Source organism: Nakaseomyces bracarensis (genome assembly GCF_045282275.1).
Source record: "Nakaseomyces bracarensis strain CBM3 chromosome Unknown Scaff2_0, whole genome shotgun sequence".
In the NCBI taxonomy this organism is placed as follows: Eukaryota; Fungi; Ascomycota; class Saccharomycetes; order Saccharomycetales; family Saccharomycetaceae; genus Nakaseomyces; species Nakaseomyces bracarensis.
Genome location: NW_027263961.1, coordinates 74,627 through 91,959, shown reverse-complemented (window position 1 = coordinate 91,959; position 17,333 = coordinate 74,627). Strand labels below are relative to the sequence as shown.

The following is a 17,333-nucleotide window of genomic DNA, read 5'->3' as shown; positions in this document are numbered from 1 at the left end:
AGCATTAAGATAAACAGGTTAATACTAAGCTATTAGGATAATAGAGACAAAAGTAATCTTTTTTTTGGGTTTTTGTTTATGGTTTGTTGAAGATAAATGGATGACGGGCATCAACTATTTCCAGGTAGGAATAATATTGAGGTTATTATCTCAGATGATGATGATGATGCATACATAGATAACGAGGTGACTTCAGTGGATCCTACAAAATCTATTGATACTGGAGTTCTCAGAAGTATTATTGATGAAGAAGGGTGGTATGACACTGGGAGATACTATGATGAGATTCGTAACCAGAGGTTTTATGTTACAGACAGGTATTTAAATAAGAAACGGATAGAATTGTCGGACATGTTATATTCCAAGTCCTCAGATCCAATCTCCTATCAGAGTAACAACTTAAACGACTTTGAGAAATATGACTTAAAAGTTAGGAAAGAATCTGAACTTAGAGATCGTCTAGAAGATTTACTCAAAAACCATAACCATGATACTCTTCCAGTAGTCAAGGATTCTGCTCTGCATGAAAAATACACTAGCCCGGAAGTTGTTAACAAACAACCGAAGTATTCATATGCTAAACAACATTTGAATACTTTGAAATCTATTTGGCCTAAGAAAAAGTCTGTAAGCCAGCATAAGAAACAGAGTGTATCCGGAGCAACACAGCTAGACGCTGGGAGCATGTCTTCTCAAACATATATTATAGACGATACTAGCTATGGTCATATTGCAATCAACGAGGATATAGATATAGATTATGCTAAAAACGGAAGCATAAGCGAAGACATAGATTCAAATACTGATAATCATTCTGGATATCAAAAGGAAAAAGGGAATGCTTATCACAGATTCCAAAAAATGATACAAAGAAGGAGTGCTGAACAATATCATTTACAAAGAAAACTTAAAGCACGCCATATACAGATGCTGGCCATCGGAGCGTGCCTTAGTGTAGGAATTTTCATGACATCGGGTAAAGCCTTCTCTATTGCAGGGCCATTCGGATGTCTCATTGGGTTTATACTTTCCGGTAGTGTTATTTTAGCCACAATGATGTCGTTTACAGAACTTGCTACCCTTATCCCTGTGTCATCTGGGTTCTCAGGATTAGCTTCCAGATTCGTCGAAGACGCATTTGGATTTGCATTAGGTTGGACTTACTGGTTTGCTTCTATGGTAGCGTTACCAGCACAAGTTGTTTCATGTACTTTTTATTTCAGTCATTATCAGCATTTCCATTTGTCTAGGGGTGGTACAGCAGGTTTCGTTACATTATTTTCATTATTCCCACTAGTAATTCATTTTTTTGATGTCAGAGTTGTAGGAGAATTTGTCTATATTATCGGCCTCTTTAAAGTTATTTTTACTGTGGCTATAATAATCATTATGTTAGTTATTAATGGTGGACACGGTCACCGCGTGGAAGGTGGCAGAGTAGGGTTTAGATATTGGGATTCTGGTAAATCTAGTTTAAAAAATATAACATATGGATTATTCAGACCTACATTTGACCTGTCCGACCTGGGCACTGGTAGCATAGCTGGAATTGGCGGCGCCAGGGGAAGATTTATTGCTATTGGCTCAGTTATGCTAATCTCCACGTTCGCATTTAGTGGTGTAGAAATGACATTCGTTGCTAGTGGAGAAGCTAAAAATCCCAGAAAAACAATACCTTCTGCTATGAGAAGAACATTCACATTTATTTTCCTGATATATTTATTTTTGATATTTTCAGTAAGTATCAACATCTATTGTGGCGATCCTAGATTATTATCTTATTATTCAGGGGTTTTAATGGAGAGGTACGATAATATTGGTCAAAAAGTGTCAAACGAATGGCAAGTAAGCTACGTATGCGAAGAGACTATTCGTGGTCACTACTCCGAGATAGATAGTCAATCTGGGTTTTCAAGCCCGTGGGTGCTTGCGCTAGAAAACTTTGGGCTTTGTAGCTTCGCCTCAGGATTTAACGCAGTTCTTATTTTCTTCACCTCAAGTGCCACAATTTCATCGCTATATTCGTCATCTAGAACATTATATGCCATGTCTGTACAGAGAAAAGCGCCTGCAATCTTTAGAATATGCAACGACAGAGGTATCCCATATGTAGCGGTTGCATTTTCAAGTATTTTTGCTGTAGTGGCTTATTTGGCGGTAGATGATGCCGCCGTGGCAAACTTTGACGTTTTGATGAACATTGCCAGCGCTTCCACCTCGATTATCTGGCTAGGACTCAACGTCTCTTTCTTACGGTTCTATTTTGCCCTGGAAAAGAGGAAAGACATCGTTTCTAGGAATGATGTTTTCTACCCTTACAAGTCACCAGTACAGCCCTACCTAGCAATCTACGGTCTTGTGGGATGTATCATATTCGTATTGTTCATGGGATTCATAAACTTCATCGACGGGTATTGGAACACAAAGTCGTTCTTTTCCTCGTATGGTGGCCTCATCATCTTCTGCGTCTGTTACCTGAGCTACCGCATATTCAGCTCCTCTAAGATCCAAAGACTCGACCAATTGGACTTGGATACAGGCAGAAGAGAAATTGACCGGATCCTATGGACTGAACATCGCCAGTACAGGGGCCCATACTCAGAAAAACTAAAGAAACTATATAATTGGCTGCTATAAAAATAACTCATAAACTAATCACTAAACTGAAATATCCATATATACAAATACTAATACCCTTCACAATTCTAATATACAATATCAATATCTCAATTAAACAATAGTCTAATATGACGTATTTTATATTTCTTTCTTTTTTTTGGTAATTTGACGAAATTTGAAGAAAAAAAATTAAAATAATGAAATTTTAAAAAATTTGCGATGAGCATCGCAATAATAAAGTCAAGTTGTAGGTCAATTCTTAGCTTTAAGAGATTGATTTTCAACTAGAAATCCATTGTAAAATAACTTAAGATATGGAGGTTGCTATTAAACAAGCTAGGGAGGCGCTAGCGGAGAATGATTCTAAGAAAGCTATTAGTTTTCTGAGGCCATATGAGAAGGAATTGGAGGGACAAAACCCTAATGTGCAATTGCTCCAGGCATTTGCGGATGTGTACTTAGAGGACGGTCAGTTGGATAAGGCCTACCCACATTTAGTTAGAAGTTGCGAGGTTGATCCGCAAGGGTTGCAGACTGGTTCTGATCCGTTTTTCACTTTGGGACAAGTTGTTGGTGGTGCTGATGGTATTCAGTTGATCTCTAAGGGTATTGAAAACGTTTCTACTGCTGCTGGAGAGAATTTAAACGGAGAGCAGGTAGTCAAAATTGTCAATGGGTTGTTGTCTATGATTGAGATATGGATGACTGATCTGTGTATGGAGCCCGAAGCCGAGTCTCAGTGTGAAGAATTAATCAATAAGGCTTTAGAAATATCTGATAACCAAAGTGCTGAGGCTCTTTCAACACTAGGCTCTATTAGAATTTCTCAACAAAGGTTTTCTGAGGCATGTGAGGCCTTCACCAAATCATGGGAGTTGTTCGAAAAGAGGAAACAAGCCATTAGTAATAACAATGACTCTCCTGACGATTATATCACCGGAGAATTAGCAGAACTCTTGCAACCGTTGCTAAATTTGGCCAAGATGTGTATCGAAGTTGGGCTATATGAAGTTACATTAAAGGTTGTTGGTGGCATTAGAGATATAGATGAGGATAATTTGGAAGGGTACTACCTGGAGGGTTTCGCACATTACATGATTGCCAAGATAGGGACATTCCAACAAAAGAACCCTACCATGGAGTTGAAACCAGAGACCATCTTTGAATTCAATCAACACATCCAAGAGATTGAATTGAACCTTGAAGATGAAATGATCAATGAGATTATACAGGAGGCGCGTATTGCTCTAACATTTACAGTTAAGATTGGTGAGAGCAGTGATGCATCAGACGAAGTGGTTCAAGAACTAATATCAGGTGCTAAGACTGTACTAGCAGAGATAGGAGGAGAGGTTGACCCTAAGATATTGATGAAGATTAAGAAGGGTGAGGCACTAGATGATATTGATGCTAACCTCGATGACCTCGAGAGTGACGAAGAAATATCGTAGGTTAAATAGTTATGTTCCGTTCTCTCTTTTTTTTTTTTTATAAATATCGATAGAAGCAAATAAATTGAAATATCGTAAACGTTAATAGTGGTTTTCTTTGATGTTATTTTTATATGTATGATTCTATATACCCGTATGAGAAACTATTGCCAAAATAGGAGTGATAGAAATGACTAGTTCATAAAGTAAAAACTTCTATCACTTCAGTGGAACTCCATTGCTTAAAACTAATATGTTGTGCTTTGTTTTGTTTTGTTTTTTAATTTTTAGAAGGGAATGTATCATGAAATGCATTGTATATTTATTTTTATTTTTATATCAGCTTACTGATATGTTCAATTTGTTATCGAGATCCGTTTCCAGCTGGTCTATATCCTCCCATTCGTCTTCCTCGTCGATAGCAGCAGCAGGGGCATCTACATCCACTTTAGCGCTCTCGTCTGCAGCATTGAATCCCTGTGTCAGCATCTGAGTAAGGTAGAAAGGTCGCACACTGTCCTGCTCATCGTCCTCTTCGCCTTCGAGATAAGAGACAAATTCCTCCGGCACCAGTCCAGTCTTAGTCTGCTCTTCATTCTGCGCTACAAGCCACCCTTGCCCATGCCTGTAGCTGATAAACACCACGTCTCCTTCTGTGAGTCCCAGCTCATTGTCATTCTCAGGCTCAAAATCATAAAGAGCAACAGCCTTCTGGTTGATAACATAATCCTGCGGTAAAACAACACTAGCCCGCCTCGAATCTTCATCCTCACCATCTTCACGCCCCTCTACATCTGCAGTCTCCCCGGACTCCTCTTCCTCGAGATACCCATAATGCAGCGCATTCGTCTCATCATACGCATAGTCCTTGATCGATATATACCCTGGCACCTTCTCCATGTCCTGTACTTCTGTCATCTCTTATATTTATTAGCTTATACCTCCCCAGAGCTCTCAGCTTACTCCATTCCATATTATGAATTGCCTTTAAAGCCCAAATTTTTTTTTTTGCTCTTATATCGAAAAAATGGGCTCATCGCAAAACCCCCATACAAGAACAAGACCTAACATATAAGGACACTGTGATCATAAAACCCTAATGACCACATCGCATAGACCGCAGCTGGAGGCCCGGAGTGGGGCCAAGACGCAGAACTACACGCCGACGGCGACGCAGCATGCCCGGTTGCTGCCTGGCCACACGAAGCTGAAGACCAGGAAACGTCAGGCTACACATAGCCACGACAAGCAAGATAATAGGACTGATGGGCAGGACGCTGCGCAAGACGCTGGGCAAGGCGATGGGCACTTTACCGAGCAAGAAGATGGGCGTATCGCCAGGCCCGGTGACACAAGGCTAGCTCTAGTCGGTTCTGCACATGAAATATCCCACTTTGGGGACGATCTTCGAATCAAAGAGGAGGTAAAGGTTAAGCAGGAAGTGGATGATATACGGCCCAGTTGGACTGGCGGGACGGCGTTCAGCAGAAAGAATAGAGTCTCCAAGAAACAGAAGAAGAAGAAATTTACGAACGATACAGTACAGTCTGAGGAACATAAGCAGTTTCTAGACAAGCATGTGAAATAGACATTACATAAAGCAATAATATAAAAATAATATATTCATTAATGACAGTGTTAGATGCTAATCTATTTATCCTTATGTTTCCGGGAGAAGAGTTTAAACTTACTCCGTTTCTTCTCAGGAGTTGGTGGTGTTGGCTCTTTCTTCGGCGACAGCTGTTGTTTTGTTGGGTCTGGGCGCACCTGTTGTGTATGGACGTGTGATACCCGTTCCGCGACTGGTGCAATATCATTGAACAAGTAATCAGGTGGCTTGTCGTTTATATGTTGGTCCTCTTTCAAATTCAACTGGTCTCTGGGTATATCTAACTTCTCTAAACTCCTCATGAACGAACGCGGCGTAAATATACCATCACTACCAATGAACACATCTTTGTTCTTCAAAAGCGATTGATCGTAGCCTGCCTTTATTTCATTGTAACTGATACCACCAGCCATATAGAAGAAGAATCTTTGCCTTGGAGCCCTGTCCACGGGTTCTGAACGCTTCGTCCAGTTAGCTCTATGACGAGGTTTCCTCAGAGAAGCGCTGTTTTGAGTAGCCAAATGGTTGGCCTCATACATTGCATCATCATCAAGCAGCTCAATAGGTTTGTCCTTTACGTAAGGGAAGGCTTCCTCGTCTAGAAGAAGCGGGTTTGTTATGATCTTGGAGAGTATATTACCGACCGCTGGAATATATCTAGATGTCTCGAAAACATTAGGGTCATTTACAATAGTGTCATTAAACCATGTCTTTTTAAAAGGTTTGGTCTTAGGTTCTTCTTTGATTAATTCTATACCCAAGATATTTATATTTTTGAATAAGATCATGAAATTATGGAAAAACTCGTGTTCCTCATTGACGCCAATAAAGGTCAATAACTTTATGAAGTCCAATTCAATCAACCCACCTCTGAATATAGCGTAAATTATAATACAACGGACTTTATCCAGTACGTCTGGTTCCTTTCTTGCCAAAATTTCAATGAGATCGTCTGTGAGGTGCTTACATTTGTCACCGTTTACATCTAGACCAAAGCCTGCAATATTTTGCTCAATGTATGCCCACTCAGCTAGCTTCCTTTCTGCATTGATCTCAAGCAATTCAGTGGCTAATTCTTTGTGTGCTGCATACCTTCTTCTTTCCTCATCAAATCCACTTAAATGCGCTAGAATGAGGCCCAAGTCAGCAGCATTCTTAGCCTTAGATCTATCAACTAACTTTGGATTCTGTGCAATCAGCTCATTAATTTTGCCATCAACATATTTCAAAACTTCTGTGATGTGTTGATGTTTCGTGATTGCCCAATCCTCGTCGTATATATCCAGTAGAGGCGTCTTCTTTGTTTGCTTCTCACCAGCTTCATTTTCTACTTCGTAGGTATATATATCATCGGAGGTAGAGATCTTATCTGATAGGTCATATGCCATAGCCTGGTAAGTGAACTCGTGTAGAAACGGAGCAAACAAGTCTAAAGTCCTATCTGCTATCACCATAACGGATCTTGGTCTAGGGTTACTAGTTAGGAAGTCGTCATGGGTCCTGGCGTGGTCATCCAACAGCTCCTGAAGATCCGTGGCAATACGTTTACAAAGACCTGTCTTGTAATAACGCACAATTGGATATTCGCCGGTCATGACACACATAGTCAGTAGTGCTCGTACAGTTCTCTCAACTGTATCATCTATCAATGCACGACAATTGGGGTTGAAGAATAACTGCAATGGTTCCTCCAAATCATATGCCTGAAAGTATTGTGGTTCCTTCACCCAGAAGTTCATGTCTAACATCCGTACAGAAGCCGTATACTGTGGCAAGTACCTCCGCGACCTGTAATGCTCCGAGAATGTTCCTCCGATACCCACAAGAAACAACACATGGGCTTTCCTATATTTTGGCGGCCTGTTCTGGAAATCAGCATCCATACAATTGATATTAAAGGCGGATGCCTTCAACATATACACCACTTCCACACTGGGCTGGCCTTTCCTCGTCCTAGAGTCGATGAAATCAACAGAGGTAACATGCTTCAGCAACTCCCGTTCATCCAGATTCAACAGATCAAATATCCGCTTCATCTCCTTGTCTATGACAAGAAATTTCAGGCCATGATCAGTCTCCAACCCATCCAATAGCCCAAGTACATACTCCTTCTGCAAGTTAATCAAGTTCGACATACTAAGACCTTCTTTTTCTCTTCTCCTTTTACCCACCTACCTTCTATATCCTTGCCTCCTTAATGTCAGTAAAGGCTATAAGGTTCCAAGTGCAGTAAACGTTAAATATACCAATCAACCACTTTTGAATCCAATAGGTGCTCTAAACGAAGATACCCTTTAAATGTGGAATTGGCTAATAAATTGGTAATTCACTACTTTGGGCTGGGTAAATATTTGAGTCGTATATTGTTACAATAATATAATATATTATAATTATATTATATTACTACATTACTAGTATTATGCTTTATCTTAAACTTAAAATTTCTGCAGTTATGTGTACAAATCTATACAATTTGCATGTATAAATACATATCATTATATGTGAAAGCAGTACGGTCGTGCTAAAATTATAAATCAGGGAGTAAATGATGGGTATCGTACGTTATGATTTTCCAGAGCACGTTACAATCCGGGTAACTGCAGTATCTATATACGAATGTAGCACCTGCAGTATCGTATATCATAACATATAAATTCTCTTTTACGTTTAAGTCATGTTATTTTTCGTGTAAGAGTACTATTATTATTATATTATTATATTATTATATTATTATATTATTATATTATTATATTATTATTATATTATTATATTATTATTATATTATTATATTATTATATTATTATATTATTATATTATTATATTATTATATTATTATTATATTATTATATTATTATTATATTATTATATTATTATATTATTATATTATTATATTATTATATTATTATTATATTATTATATTATTATATTATTATATTATTATATTATTATATTATTATATTATTATATTATTATTATATTATTATATTATTATTATATTATTATATTATTATATTATTATATTATTATTATATTATTATATTATTATATTATTATATTATTATATTATTATATTATTATATTATTATTATATTATTATATTATTATTATATTATTATATTATTATATTATTATATTATTATTATATTATTATATTATTATATTATTATATTATTATATTATTATATTATTATATTATTATATTATTATATTATTATATTATTATATTATTATATTATTATATTATTATATTATTATATTATTATATTATTATATTATTATATTATTATATTATTATATTACTATTATATTATATTATTATTATATTATTATATTATTATATTATTATATTATTATTATATTATATTATTATTATATTACTATATTATTATATTATAATATTATTATATTATTATTATATTATATTATTATTATATTACTATATTATTATATTATTATATTATTATATAACTGCTGATGTAGTATCTTAATCGTGACAAAAAATTATAATTATTGTGGAGTGTCGCCGTTTAACATCTCTTTAATCTATATAAATAAAACAATTGATTGCCATAGCATATATAATAGCAATATAATTACTGATTTTTTTAGATGCCAAATTTATACTGCAGGATATCAAAAATTTTTACAGCTGTTTAAACACTCATATTATATCAAAATTATGCTTGTGCTAGTGTAATTATAATTGAGTATTTGTAGATGTGTGCTAGATGATTGCTGTGCTTATCTGGTTTATAGATAATATTAGTTACTAATATATTGTAAACTATGTTCTAATAAAATATATTGTAATACAAAAAGTTTTACATTTAAATATTTTTAATACAACATGAATTGTACTGTTAATGGTATTAATAATATAATACTTTTATTAATAATAATATAATATAATACTTTTATTAATAATAATGTAATATAATATAAATATTTTAATTATTTTGTTAATATATCATTTTGTTAATATATCATTTTGTTAATATATCATTTTGTTAATATATTAATTTGTTAATATATTAATATATTATTATTGTTAATTTATTATTTTATATATTTTATTAATTTATTAATCTATTAATTTATTATTTTATTAATTGGTTCTCGCTTGAGCTCATCGCGAGTTGTGAAAAATTGAAAAATTGAAAATTGAAAAAAAAAATTTGCGATGAGCTTGATATTAATATGTGGATTAACTTTACGGAATGAATGCTACTTCTTGTATCAATTGAGGCTAAATTGATTAAAGATTAGAGATACAATGTTTGTACATCCAATTTTGGGCGCAATTACGGACTCTCAGGGCGTTATATATGCTGCTGTCAGAGATACTATAGTGGTGATGAAAGATGGGGAGGTTGTAGGTTACTGGGTTGATTCTCTTGCAACTGGGGAGAACGGTCATAATGTTAGCAAAAAATTAAAGAGTAATGAAGGTGCAGCCGTAGCTGCGGCTGTAGCTACCGGTGGTAACGGGATCGGAGCCCCAGTGGTTTGTTCATATGTTAGAAACTTGATGCTTACTGAGGATGAGTCCCGCTTGGTGGCATGTGTGGATTCGGATAAATCTCTTGCTATCTTTGATATTAACAGAGATACTGAAAGCGGTTTCATCCAATTGGTTCAAAGACAGAAATTCCCAAAACGTCCGAATGCTCTTGCATTTGCAGACAATGATACATCGATCATTGTTGCTGATAAATTCGGTGATGTTTACAAAATTCCTTTAAACAACAAGTCTGAAGTTACAGAAACAAAGGAAGACCAGGGACTGGAGCCAATATTGGGACATGTTTCAATGCTGACCGATGTGGTAGTAGTAGCTGATCCAGCAGGAAAGAATTATGTGATAACAGCTGATAGAGATGAACATATCAAGGTTTCCCACTATCCACAAACATACATAGTAGATAAATGGTTATTTGGACATGGTGAATTCGTTTCATCTATCACCGTTCCAAAATGGGACCAAAAACTGTTGATTAGTGCCGGTGGTGATGAAGATGTTTTCCTATGGGACTGGGTATCCGGAGAATTGCTGTCTAAATTCACATACACAGATCACATTAAACCATATATTAATGACCAACATCTGGCCCCAGCTAGGTTCCAAAATGAAAATAATGATGTGATAGAATACGGAGTTGCAAAAGTCTCCACAGCTTCTTCGGAGCCGTACGTTGCATTTTTTATTGAAGCTACGAAGGTGGTCTTTATTTTAAGGTACTCCAATGGCACACTAGAACTTGCACAAAAGATTGATTTCAATCATAATGTAATCTCCTTGGCAAGTGGTCAAAACAACAGCTTTATCGTAACCTTGGATAACCGTGTTGAAAGTGATGAAGAATTATTAGTTTTTATTTCCTATACAGATCAATCTGGAACTCCATACAAAATTGATGAACAAACACAAAGCCTAAATAACGCTATAAACGAACAACTGAAAAACAAAAAGGAACTACTAGTAGATGAAGATTCAGTTTTCCCTCTGTACAATATTACTTCATTAAAGAAGCATGGTGAGCATTTCTCATAGGCATCTAAATAATAATTTATTTATATACTAAAAAATCTATATAATATAATTTTTGTTTAATAATTCTTGTGATACAACATATGGAAGATAAAGTTTTTAATTTTTTGTAGCATTTATATCATAGTTTTCATTACATTTGGCTTATATTAAGGATATTTACTTGAAGGCCGAAAATTGAATACTTGTTCTCTTTAAATTAGAAGTAACAATTGGTTCGGTTTCTTTGATACACCTTTGCATACGATCAATGTCATTTTGGAAACAGTTCTGTAAGGTTGCCGTTAACGTTGCCTCGGTATCCTTATCCAATAGTCTACCCAGTACACGTTGGAAAAATTGTATATCTACAGTAACTTGTAGCAATCCATCAGCTGACATATTACCAATAAATGGTTTAAATGACTCGTATAGATATCTTGATATGAAAATATGACTTTCTCTTAGTATCCTGTCTATCAGTTGAGGACCAACTCTAGAACATTCACTATGAACAGTGACAAGCACCATTAGGGATTCAATAACATAGTCCCCTGCTCTAAAGGAAGTTGAAGTATATGTTGCCCAATCAATTTCATGGAATTTGGATTCGAGTGTATCTCTCAAACTGATTTTCAAATCAGACAAATAATTACCAAAAATAGATTGCTCCATTTTACTCAATAAATTGAATAGTTCTAAGTTCTTACTAGCGAGGTTCCACTCAAAACAATCGTCAAAAAACTGCAATACCATTGGAAAGGTAGTTTCCCTTATATACTGTAGATTAGTTAACGTTAAAATGGTATGCGGGTTTCTTGGATTGTCCTTATCCTTAGCTGCATTCTTTAGTATTGATTCTAATACAGCCTCTAGTGAGATTATTTGTTGAATTTCTATACCAGTTAATACCTTTTTGGATGGATATTCAATGATAGAGACACCACTAACTGTTGGTAACTTTTCAAAGGAAAATACAATGTCCCTAATAGTCTTTATAGATAGCTCTTGGAATGATCTTATAATATTTGGAAATTGTGTTACAGAGAATTCATATTGGGTGGCGTTGAAATCTTCTGACCTATTTGTAACGACTTCATACTCTTCCCAGTTTTCCAACTTATGAAAGTTGGCGATATCTCTTAATTTGGTAGATGATATAGCACTTACCGATCTTCCAATAATAACACTCACTAACTTTCTTGGGATATCTATAGCTGATGGAGTGATTTTTAACTGAGCCAGGTCTGTGTTGAATTTCAGAATAGGTTCAATAATTAATGGCAAGTATCTCAAACAACTCAAACCGTTGGCATTGGGAGGTATGAATCCATAATTAGAGGGTAAACCTATTTCTTTCTCCCAAGTTATTTCATCCATTGTAATATCTTCAGAAGAAAATTGGGACAGATTCGATTGCGAGGATTGAAATAGGATAAATAACTTCTCCGCAACCAGGTTGACGAATTTTTCACCCTTCATTCTAATACCTCTTATTTCATCATCTGATAGTTTTATTTGGCTTTGATACTTCTCTGAAGCATTAAAGTCACCAATTAGCAAGATGTTTTCTTTCCTTTTCTCATTTATTAATGTTGCTTGATATGAACCATCCAAAAATTTTTCTGTGTGTTCCCACAGTTGGATGAATTTAGCGGAAATCTCGCTGATTTGATGGACGTATTTCATAATTAGCAGCCACATACTGACCACGATTGGTGAATCAGTCAAACCTTGGGATACAGCGTTTCCAGTAATAATTGATGATGATAAGTTGAGATTTGAATTAGAAGTAACCTCTTCCTCATTTCTATTATCCTTGTTGAATGAAACTGGTTTGAATAACTTCTCAATGTTAATGTAATAACCTAATTCTACGGCATCTGTATCTCTTTCGTTTTCCTTTGCACTTGCGCTTTGATTTCTCAATATACTTTCTTGGGCTAAAGTAATTTTAGAGATCATATTCTTAGAGCTTTCTCTCAACTTTTCTTCCAAATAATCCATTCTAGAGTAGATCCACTTCAGTATTGTATTTTCTTCAATATCTAAATCTAGTAGCCTTGAGATAATAGGTAAGAAAACCTCAGGTGGCTCCACTGTGAAATTGAACTCATGACTACTTTTACTCTGGGGGTTATATTGTACAAAGAGGGAATCCTGGGCCTCTATTAATTGTGGCTCAGTGACAAGTCTCCAGAGCTGGTTTTTGTAGTTCTCTATTATCGATTTACATTTCTTCCATATCATTTCAATCACTCTTGGTGTTTGGTTAACGCTGGTATGGCCATCGTTAGCGGTCAGGTCTGGTACTGTGAGCTTCTCCTTGTAGTGCTCGACGAATTTATCGTACTGTTCCTTACCCTTTAAGTAATCCTTGATAAGAGTGTTGTAGTCGTGGTTTAGCAGGTGCTGTTTCAACCGTTTAGGCAAGTCCACAAAGAACCTGTTCTCCTCGATGAACTTCTTTGTCAATTTGTAGTTGGTGATCTTCTTATCGTTGTTGATCACTGGGTTCAGTTTCTGAGTTGTGAATCTGATAGTCTCGTCCAATTTCTCCTTCAATTGCTCCACTTCTAGCTCGTTCTGGTTCTTCTCAGCATCCCCCTCGTAGAAACTCTCGTAAATCTGGTCTAACCGACTCTTTATCTTGACATACCGAGTGAAGTTGCCCTCTACCAGCTGCTGCAAATCGCGGGACTGTAACTGCAAGTCTCTATCAAGAGAATCCAAGTACCGGGCAAGGTCCTCAAACGTATCCCTATTGTGCACGGTCCGCAAAAACATGATGGCATCGAAGTTCTTATTGTTAATGAGATGCTGAGGAGCTTGCTCCTGCCCAACCTGCAAGATCTGCAGCTTGTGCAACATCAATTGCCCATCCAGCGGGTCACTAACCTCCTCAATCCCTAGCTCAGCCCGAGCCCTATCCGTATCCCCGCGCCCAGCGTGCTTCTGCTCCTGTAACTGCTTCTGCTGCTCAATCAACTCAGAAAGCAACTCATAGGGCTTCTCCTCCAGCTTCTTACTCTCCTGCCACCCACTCAAATCATACTGTACCGCCGAAACAGCTGCCCAGTCGTTCTGGCTATCGTCCCTGATATCCAGCTGCCGCAAGTTGTACAACTCCAGCATCTTCTCCGCCTCAACTTCAAACCCCATTTTGCTATTGTTTCTCGAATACGTCAGTGCTCTTACAACCTGTTTCAAAAGGCCCTTGGTCTCGATACCTTAAGCTCTTTATAAAACCCTTGCTCTTCCACAGCGCAAAGCGAATTTTATAAGAGCGAATTTCGTTTTGGGCTTATAAATTAAAGGCCAAGGTCAGAACGTTAAAGGGTGAACGTAACATAACACAGGGCCAACAGGGAAAGGTAGTAAGTTAAAATATGGATCTTGGGAAAGAGGACGAGGTTCTGGACGAGTTTGACGACAATGAGGAGGAGATGCCGGTTGACAACGCTGCGTTGTTTGCGCGTGCAGAGGCAGACGGTGGAAGTGGTGCCAGTGGCAGTGGCAGTGGCAGTGGGGCCAAGACTACGGTTGATGGGGAAGAGTTGGAAGAAGGGAAGACGTATATAGATGACGGTACTGGGAAACTGTACCAGATTCCGGAGTTTACGCGGAAGGACAAGACGTTAGCTGAGGTTTTGGAGCTGATGCAGGACAACCCACCGATCATACCGGATGCGGTGATAGACTACTACCTGACGAAGAATGGGTTTGAATGTGGAGACCTGAGGGTGAAGCGGTTGCTGGCACTGGCGACGCAGAAGTTCGTCAGTGATATCGCCGCGGATGCATATGAGTACTCGCGGATACGGTCCAACGTCGCGGTACAGAACGCAAACCAGGGACAGGCCAAGGCCAGACAGCTGATGAACGGCCAACAGAGCCAGCTCACGCAACAGCAGCAGATGCAGCAGGAGAAGAACAGCGCTAGCAAAGTCGTGCTGACGGTCAACGACCTCAGCAGCGCAGTGGCCGAGTACGGCCTGAACATCGGCAGACCAGACTTCTACAGATGAATAATACGAAACAAACACCCAATAACTATATATCTATACATGTACTATGTACTTGAAACTCTCTGCCTTACATATGCTTTTGGCTAACACTCATAATATACAACACGTGAAATATACGTACATAACGATAATTGTTCCCAAAATTCGATGAGCTTTGCCTGGCAAAGGGTGGATAGTGCCCCTTCCAGCATATAAGATGGCAATGCAATGCAATGTGAACCGGGACGTGGACCATAACGGTTAAGTAGGCAGGTGCGCAAGCTTTGAATAAGGAACTCAGGACTAGGGCGTGAAAGAGAGGTAAGTATAACAGAGTTGCGAATAAAAAAAAACAATGGCTATTGATTACTCGAAGTGGGATAAGATTGAGCTTAGTGACGACTCGGATGTTGAAGTGCATCCGAATGTGGACAAGAAGTCTTTCATCAAGTGGAAGCAGCAGAGTATACATGAGAAGCGGTTTCAGCGGAACCAGGATATCAAGAACCTTGAGACGCAGGTTAGTATGTATGGGTCCCTGAACAAGCGTGTTGATAAGATGCTTGGTGCCTTGAAGGATGAGCAATTGGCTGACAAAAGTACTGTGACGAAGTTTCTCAACGAGAATTTTGATAAGACAGAGAAGTCCCAAGGTGATAACGTTGATCCTGAGATTGCTACCTTCAATGAGATGGTGGAGGACCTTTTGGATCAGTTGAAAAGGGATGCAATTGGATCTGGTAAGAATCCTAATGACGGATCTGTGATTAGAGGGTTAATCCAGCAGCATAGAAAGAAGATCGATGATGTCACTGTGCAAGCCAATGAAAAATTGAAGGAATTATACAAGGAGAAGCAAGCACATATCTCGTCTGAAGACATTCACACCGGATTTGATTCAAGTTTTATGAACGCTTACAAAAAGGAAGAAGAAAGGAAGGCTAAAGAATTAGAGCAGAGTGTCAATAAAGTCAGTAATGAACAGAAGCTGGAAGATTTGCCAAAGACTTTGGCTAAACCTCAACAGGTACAAGAAAAGGCTTTACAAAGCGTGGATGGCAAGGGGGTAGCCCAGTCGAGTCCCGAAGGAGAAGACGAAGAGGATTTTTTGAAGCTATTCCCTGAAACTGAGGAATTCTCTAAGATCTCAGTCGGTGATCCAAAGGAATCAGCAAGATTTTTAACTGAAAACTATAAGATTATTAACGAACAACAGAAGGATGCACTAATGATGAAAGCTTTTGAATCTCAACTGAAGCACGACGAAAAGAGGACCTACCAAATCCTTTATCAATCAGAAATATTGGCATTTATTGAATCGATTTACAGTGTACACAAGAGCCCTGTATTAGATGTACCCAGATTGATCAATTCTATAGAAATGTTCTTCAAGAGGGTCTTATTCGAGGGAAGAATTGAGGCAGCAAAAGCGCAGTTCTTAGATTCTGTAAATACCAAGTTTGAACATGTTAAAAAGAGATGTCTTGTTTTAGAAGAAGAAGAGAAAAGCAATGGTGCTCAAGGTGTCGAAACCATACAGTTGAAAACTGTTGATGAGTCAACACAGATTGAGTTCGAACTTCCTGATTTTGAATCTAAGGAGGAGAAAGATATTGAAAGGGTGAAGATATTCAAACAGTTACCTGAGAACCTACAAAAAGCTCTCAAAACTAAAGATTTGGATACTGTTAACGACGCCTTTGCTGATCTTTCTATTGAAGTTGCTGAGCATGCTCTAGATTTGTTAGGTGAGGCTGATATTATTAAGGTTGCAGCACTTCTTGAAAATGAAGAGGAATTTAAGCACCTACAAGAGGAATACAAGCAGGAGCACCAGATGGAAAACTTAAATATTGATGAGAAACCTGAAACAATTCAAGAAGAAGAACAATCTAGTAAGATCGAAGAAGTTGATACCGCAGATTTAGTTGACTAAAAACAACGCTTTAAAAGTAAATTATTCTGATTAAGTACATCTTGCTTAGTGATCCTTTTTATTGTCTTCCACAATGCATTTGCGGTTGATAAAAGCTAAGTTAATGTTTATTGTCTACAATATAAAATAGAACACATCGCTGATTGAAAGAATTTTGATAGTTAGATATAACTTTTAAATATAAATAATATAATTTTAAGAAATG

The 17,333-nt window shown here is 37.1% G+C and overlaps 9 protein-coding genes across 9 annotated transcripts; 6 read left to right on the top strand and 3 right to left on the bottom strand.

Moving 5' to 3' along the window:
- Positions 1 to 96: 96 nt before the first annotated feature.
- On the top strand, positions 97 to 2,637 carry SSY1 (Ssy1p; the record flags this gene model as incomplete). The annotated part of the gene is made up of 1 exon (XM_071050332.1): positions 97 to 2,637. The coding sequence occupies one exon, from the start codon at positions 97 to 99 to the stop codon at positions 2,635 to 2,637; it is 2,541 nt and encodes an 846-aa protein (XP_070908578.1).
- Positions 2,638 to 2,933: 296 nt separating this feature from the next.
- ACL4 (Acl4p) lies at positions 2,934 to 4,070 on the top strand (the record flags this gene model as incomplete). The annotated part of the gene is made up of 1 exon (XM_071050331.1): positions 2,934 to 4,070. The coding sequence occupies one exon, from the start codon at positions 2,934 to 2,936 to the stop codon at positions 4,068 to 4,070; it is 1,137 nt and encodes a 378-aa protein (XP_070908577.1).
- A 318-nt stretch (positions 4,071 to 4,388) lies between these two features.
- On the bottom strand, positions 4,389 to 4,967 carry NBP2 (adaptor protein NBP2; the record flags this gene model as incomplete). The annotated part of the gene is made up of 1 exon (XM_071050330.1): positions 4,389 to 4,967. One exon carries the CDS (start codon positions 4,965 to 4,967, stop codon positions 4,389 to 4,391), a length of 579 nt encoding a protein of 192 aa, XP_070908576.1.
- Positions 4,968 to 5,148: 181 nt separating this feature from the next.
- On the top strand, positions 5,149 to 5,637 carry CWC15 (U2-type spliceosomal complex subunit CWC15; the record flags this gene model as incomplete). The annotated part of the gene is made up of 1 exon (XM_071050329.1): positions 5,149 to 5,637. The coding sequence occupies one exon, from the start codon at positions 5,149 to 5,151 to the stop codon at positions 5,635 to 5,637; it is 489 nt and encodes a 162-aa protein (XP_070908575.1).
- Positions 5,638 to 5,699: 62 nt separating this feature from the next.
- SEC1 (Sec1p) lies at positions 5,700 to 7,793 on the bottom strand (the record flags this gene model as incomplete). The annotated part of the gene is made up of 1 exon (XM_071050328.1): positions 5,700 to 7,793. The coding sequence occupies one exon, from the start codon at positions 7,791 to 7,793 to the stop codon at positions 5,700 to 5,702; it is 2,094 nt and encodes a 697-aa protein (XP_070908574.1).
- A 2,138-nt stretch (positions 7,794 to 9,931) lies between these two features.
- On the top strand, positions 9,932 to 11,209 carry TRM82 (Trm82p; the record flags this gene model as incomplete). Its single annotated transcript, XM_071050327.1, has 1 exon — positions 9,932 to 11,209. The coding sequence occupies one exon, from the start codon at positions 9,932 to 9,934 to the stop codon at positions 11,207 to 11,209; it is 1,278 nt and encodes a 425-aa protein (XP_070908573.1).
- Positions 11,210 to 11,365: 156 nt separating this feature from the next.
- On the bottom strand, positions 11,366 to 14,347 carry SEC5 (exocyst subunit SEC5; the record flags this gene model as incomplete). The annotated part of the gene is made up of 1 exon (XM_071050326.1): positions 11,366 to 14,347. The coding sequence occupies one exon, from the start codon at positions 14,345 to 14,347 to the stop codon at positions 11,366 to 11,368; it is 2,982 nt and encodes a 993-aa protein (XP_070908572.1).
- A 227-nt stretch (positions 14,348 to 14,574) lies between these two features.
- TAF10 (Taf10p) lies at positions 14,575 to 15,213 on the top strand (the record flags this gene model as incomplete). The annotated part of the gene is made up of 1 exon (XM_071050325.1): positions 14,575 to 15,213. One exon carries the CDS (start codon positions 14,575 to 14,577, stop codon positions 15,211 to 15,213), a length of 639 nt encoding a protein of 212 aa, XP_070908571.1.
- A 334-nt stretch (positions 15,214 to 15,547) lies between these two features.
- Positions 15,548 to 17,128, top strand: CDC37 (Hsp90 co-chaperone CDC37; the record flags this gene model as incomplete). Its single annotated transcript, XM_071050324.1, has 1 exon — positions 15,548 to 17,128. The coding sequence occupies one exon, from the start codon at positions 15,548 to 15,550 to the stop codon at positions 17,126 to 17,128; it is 1,581 nt and encodes a 526-aa protein (XP_070908570.1).
- Positions 17,129 to 17,333: the final 205 nt, after the last annotated feature.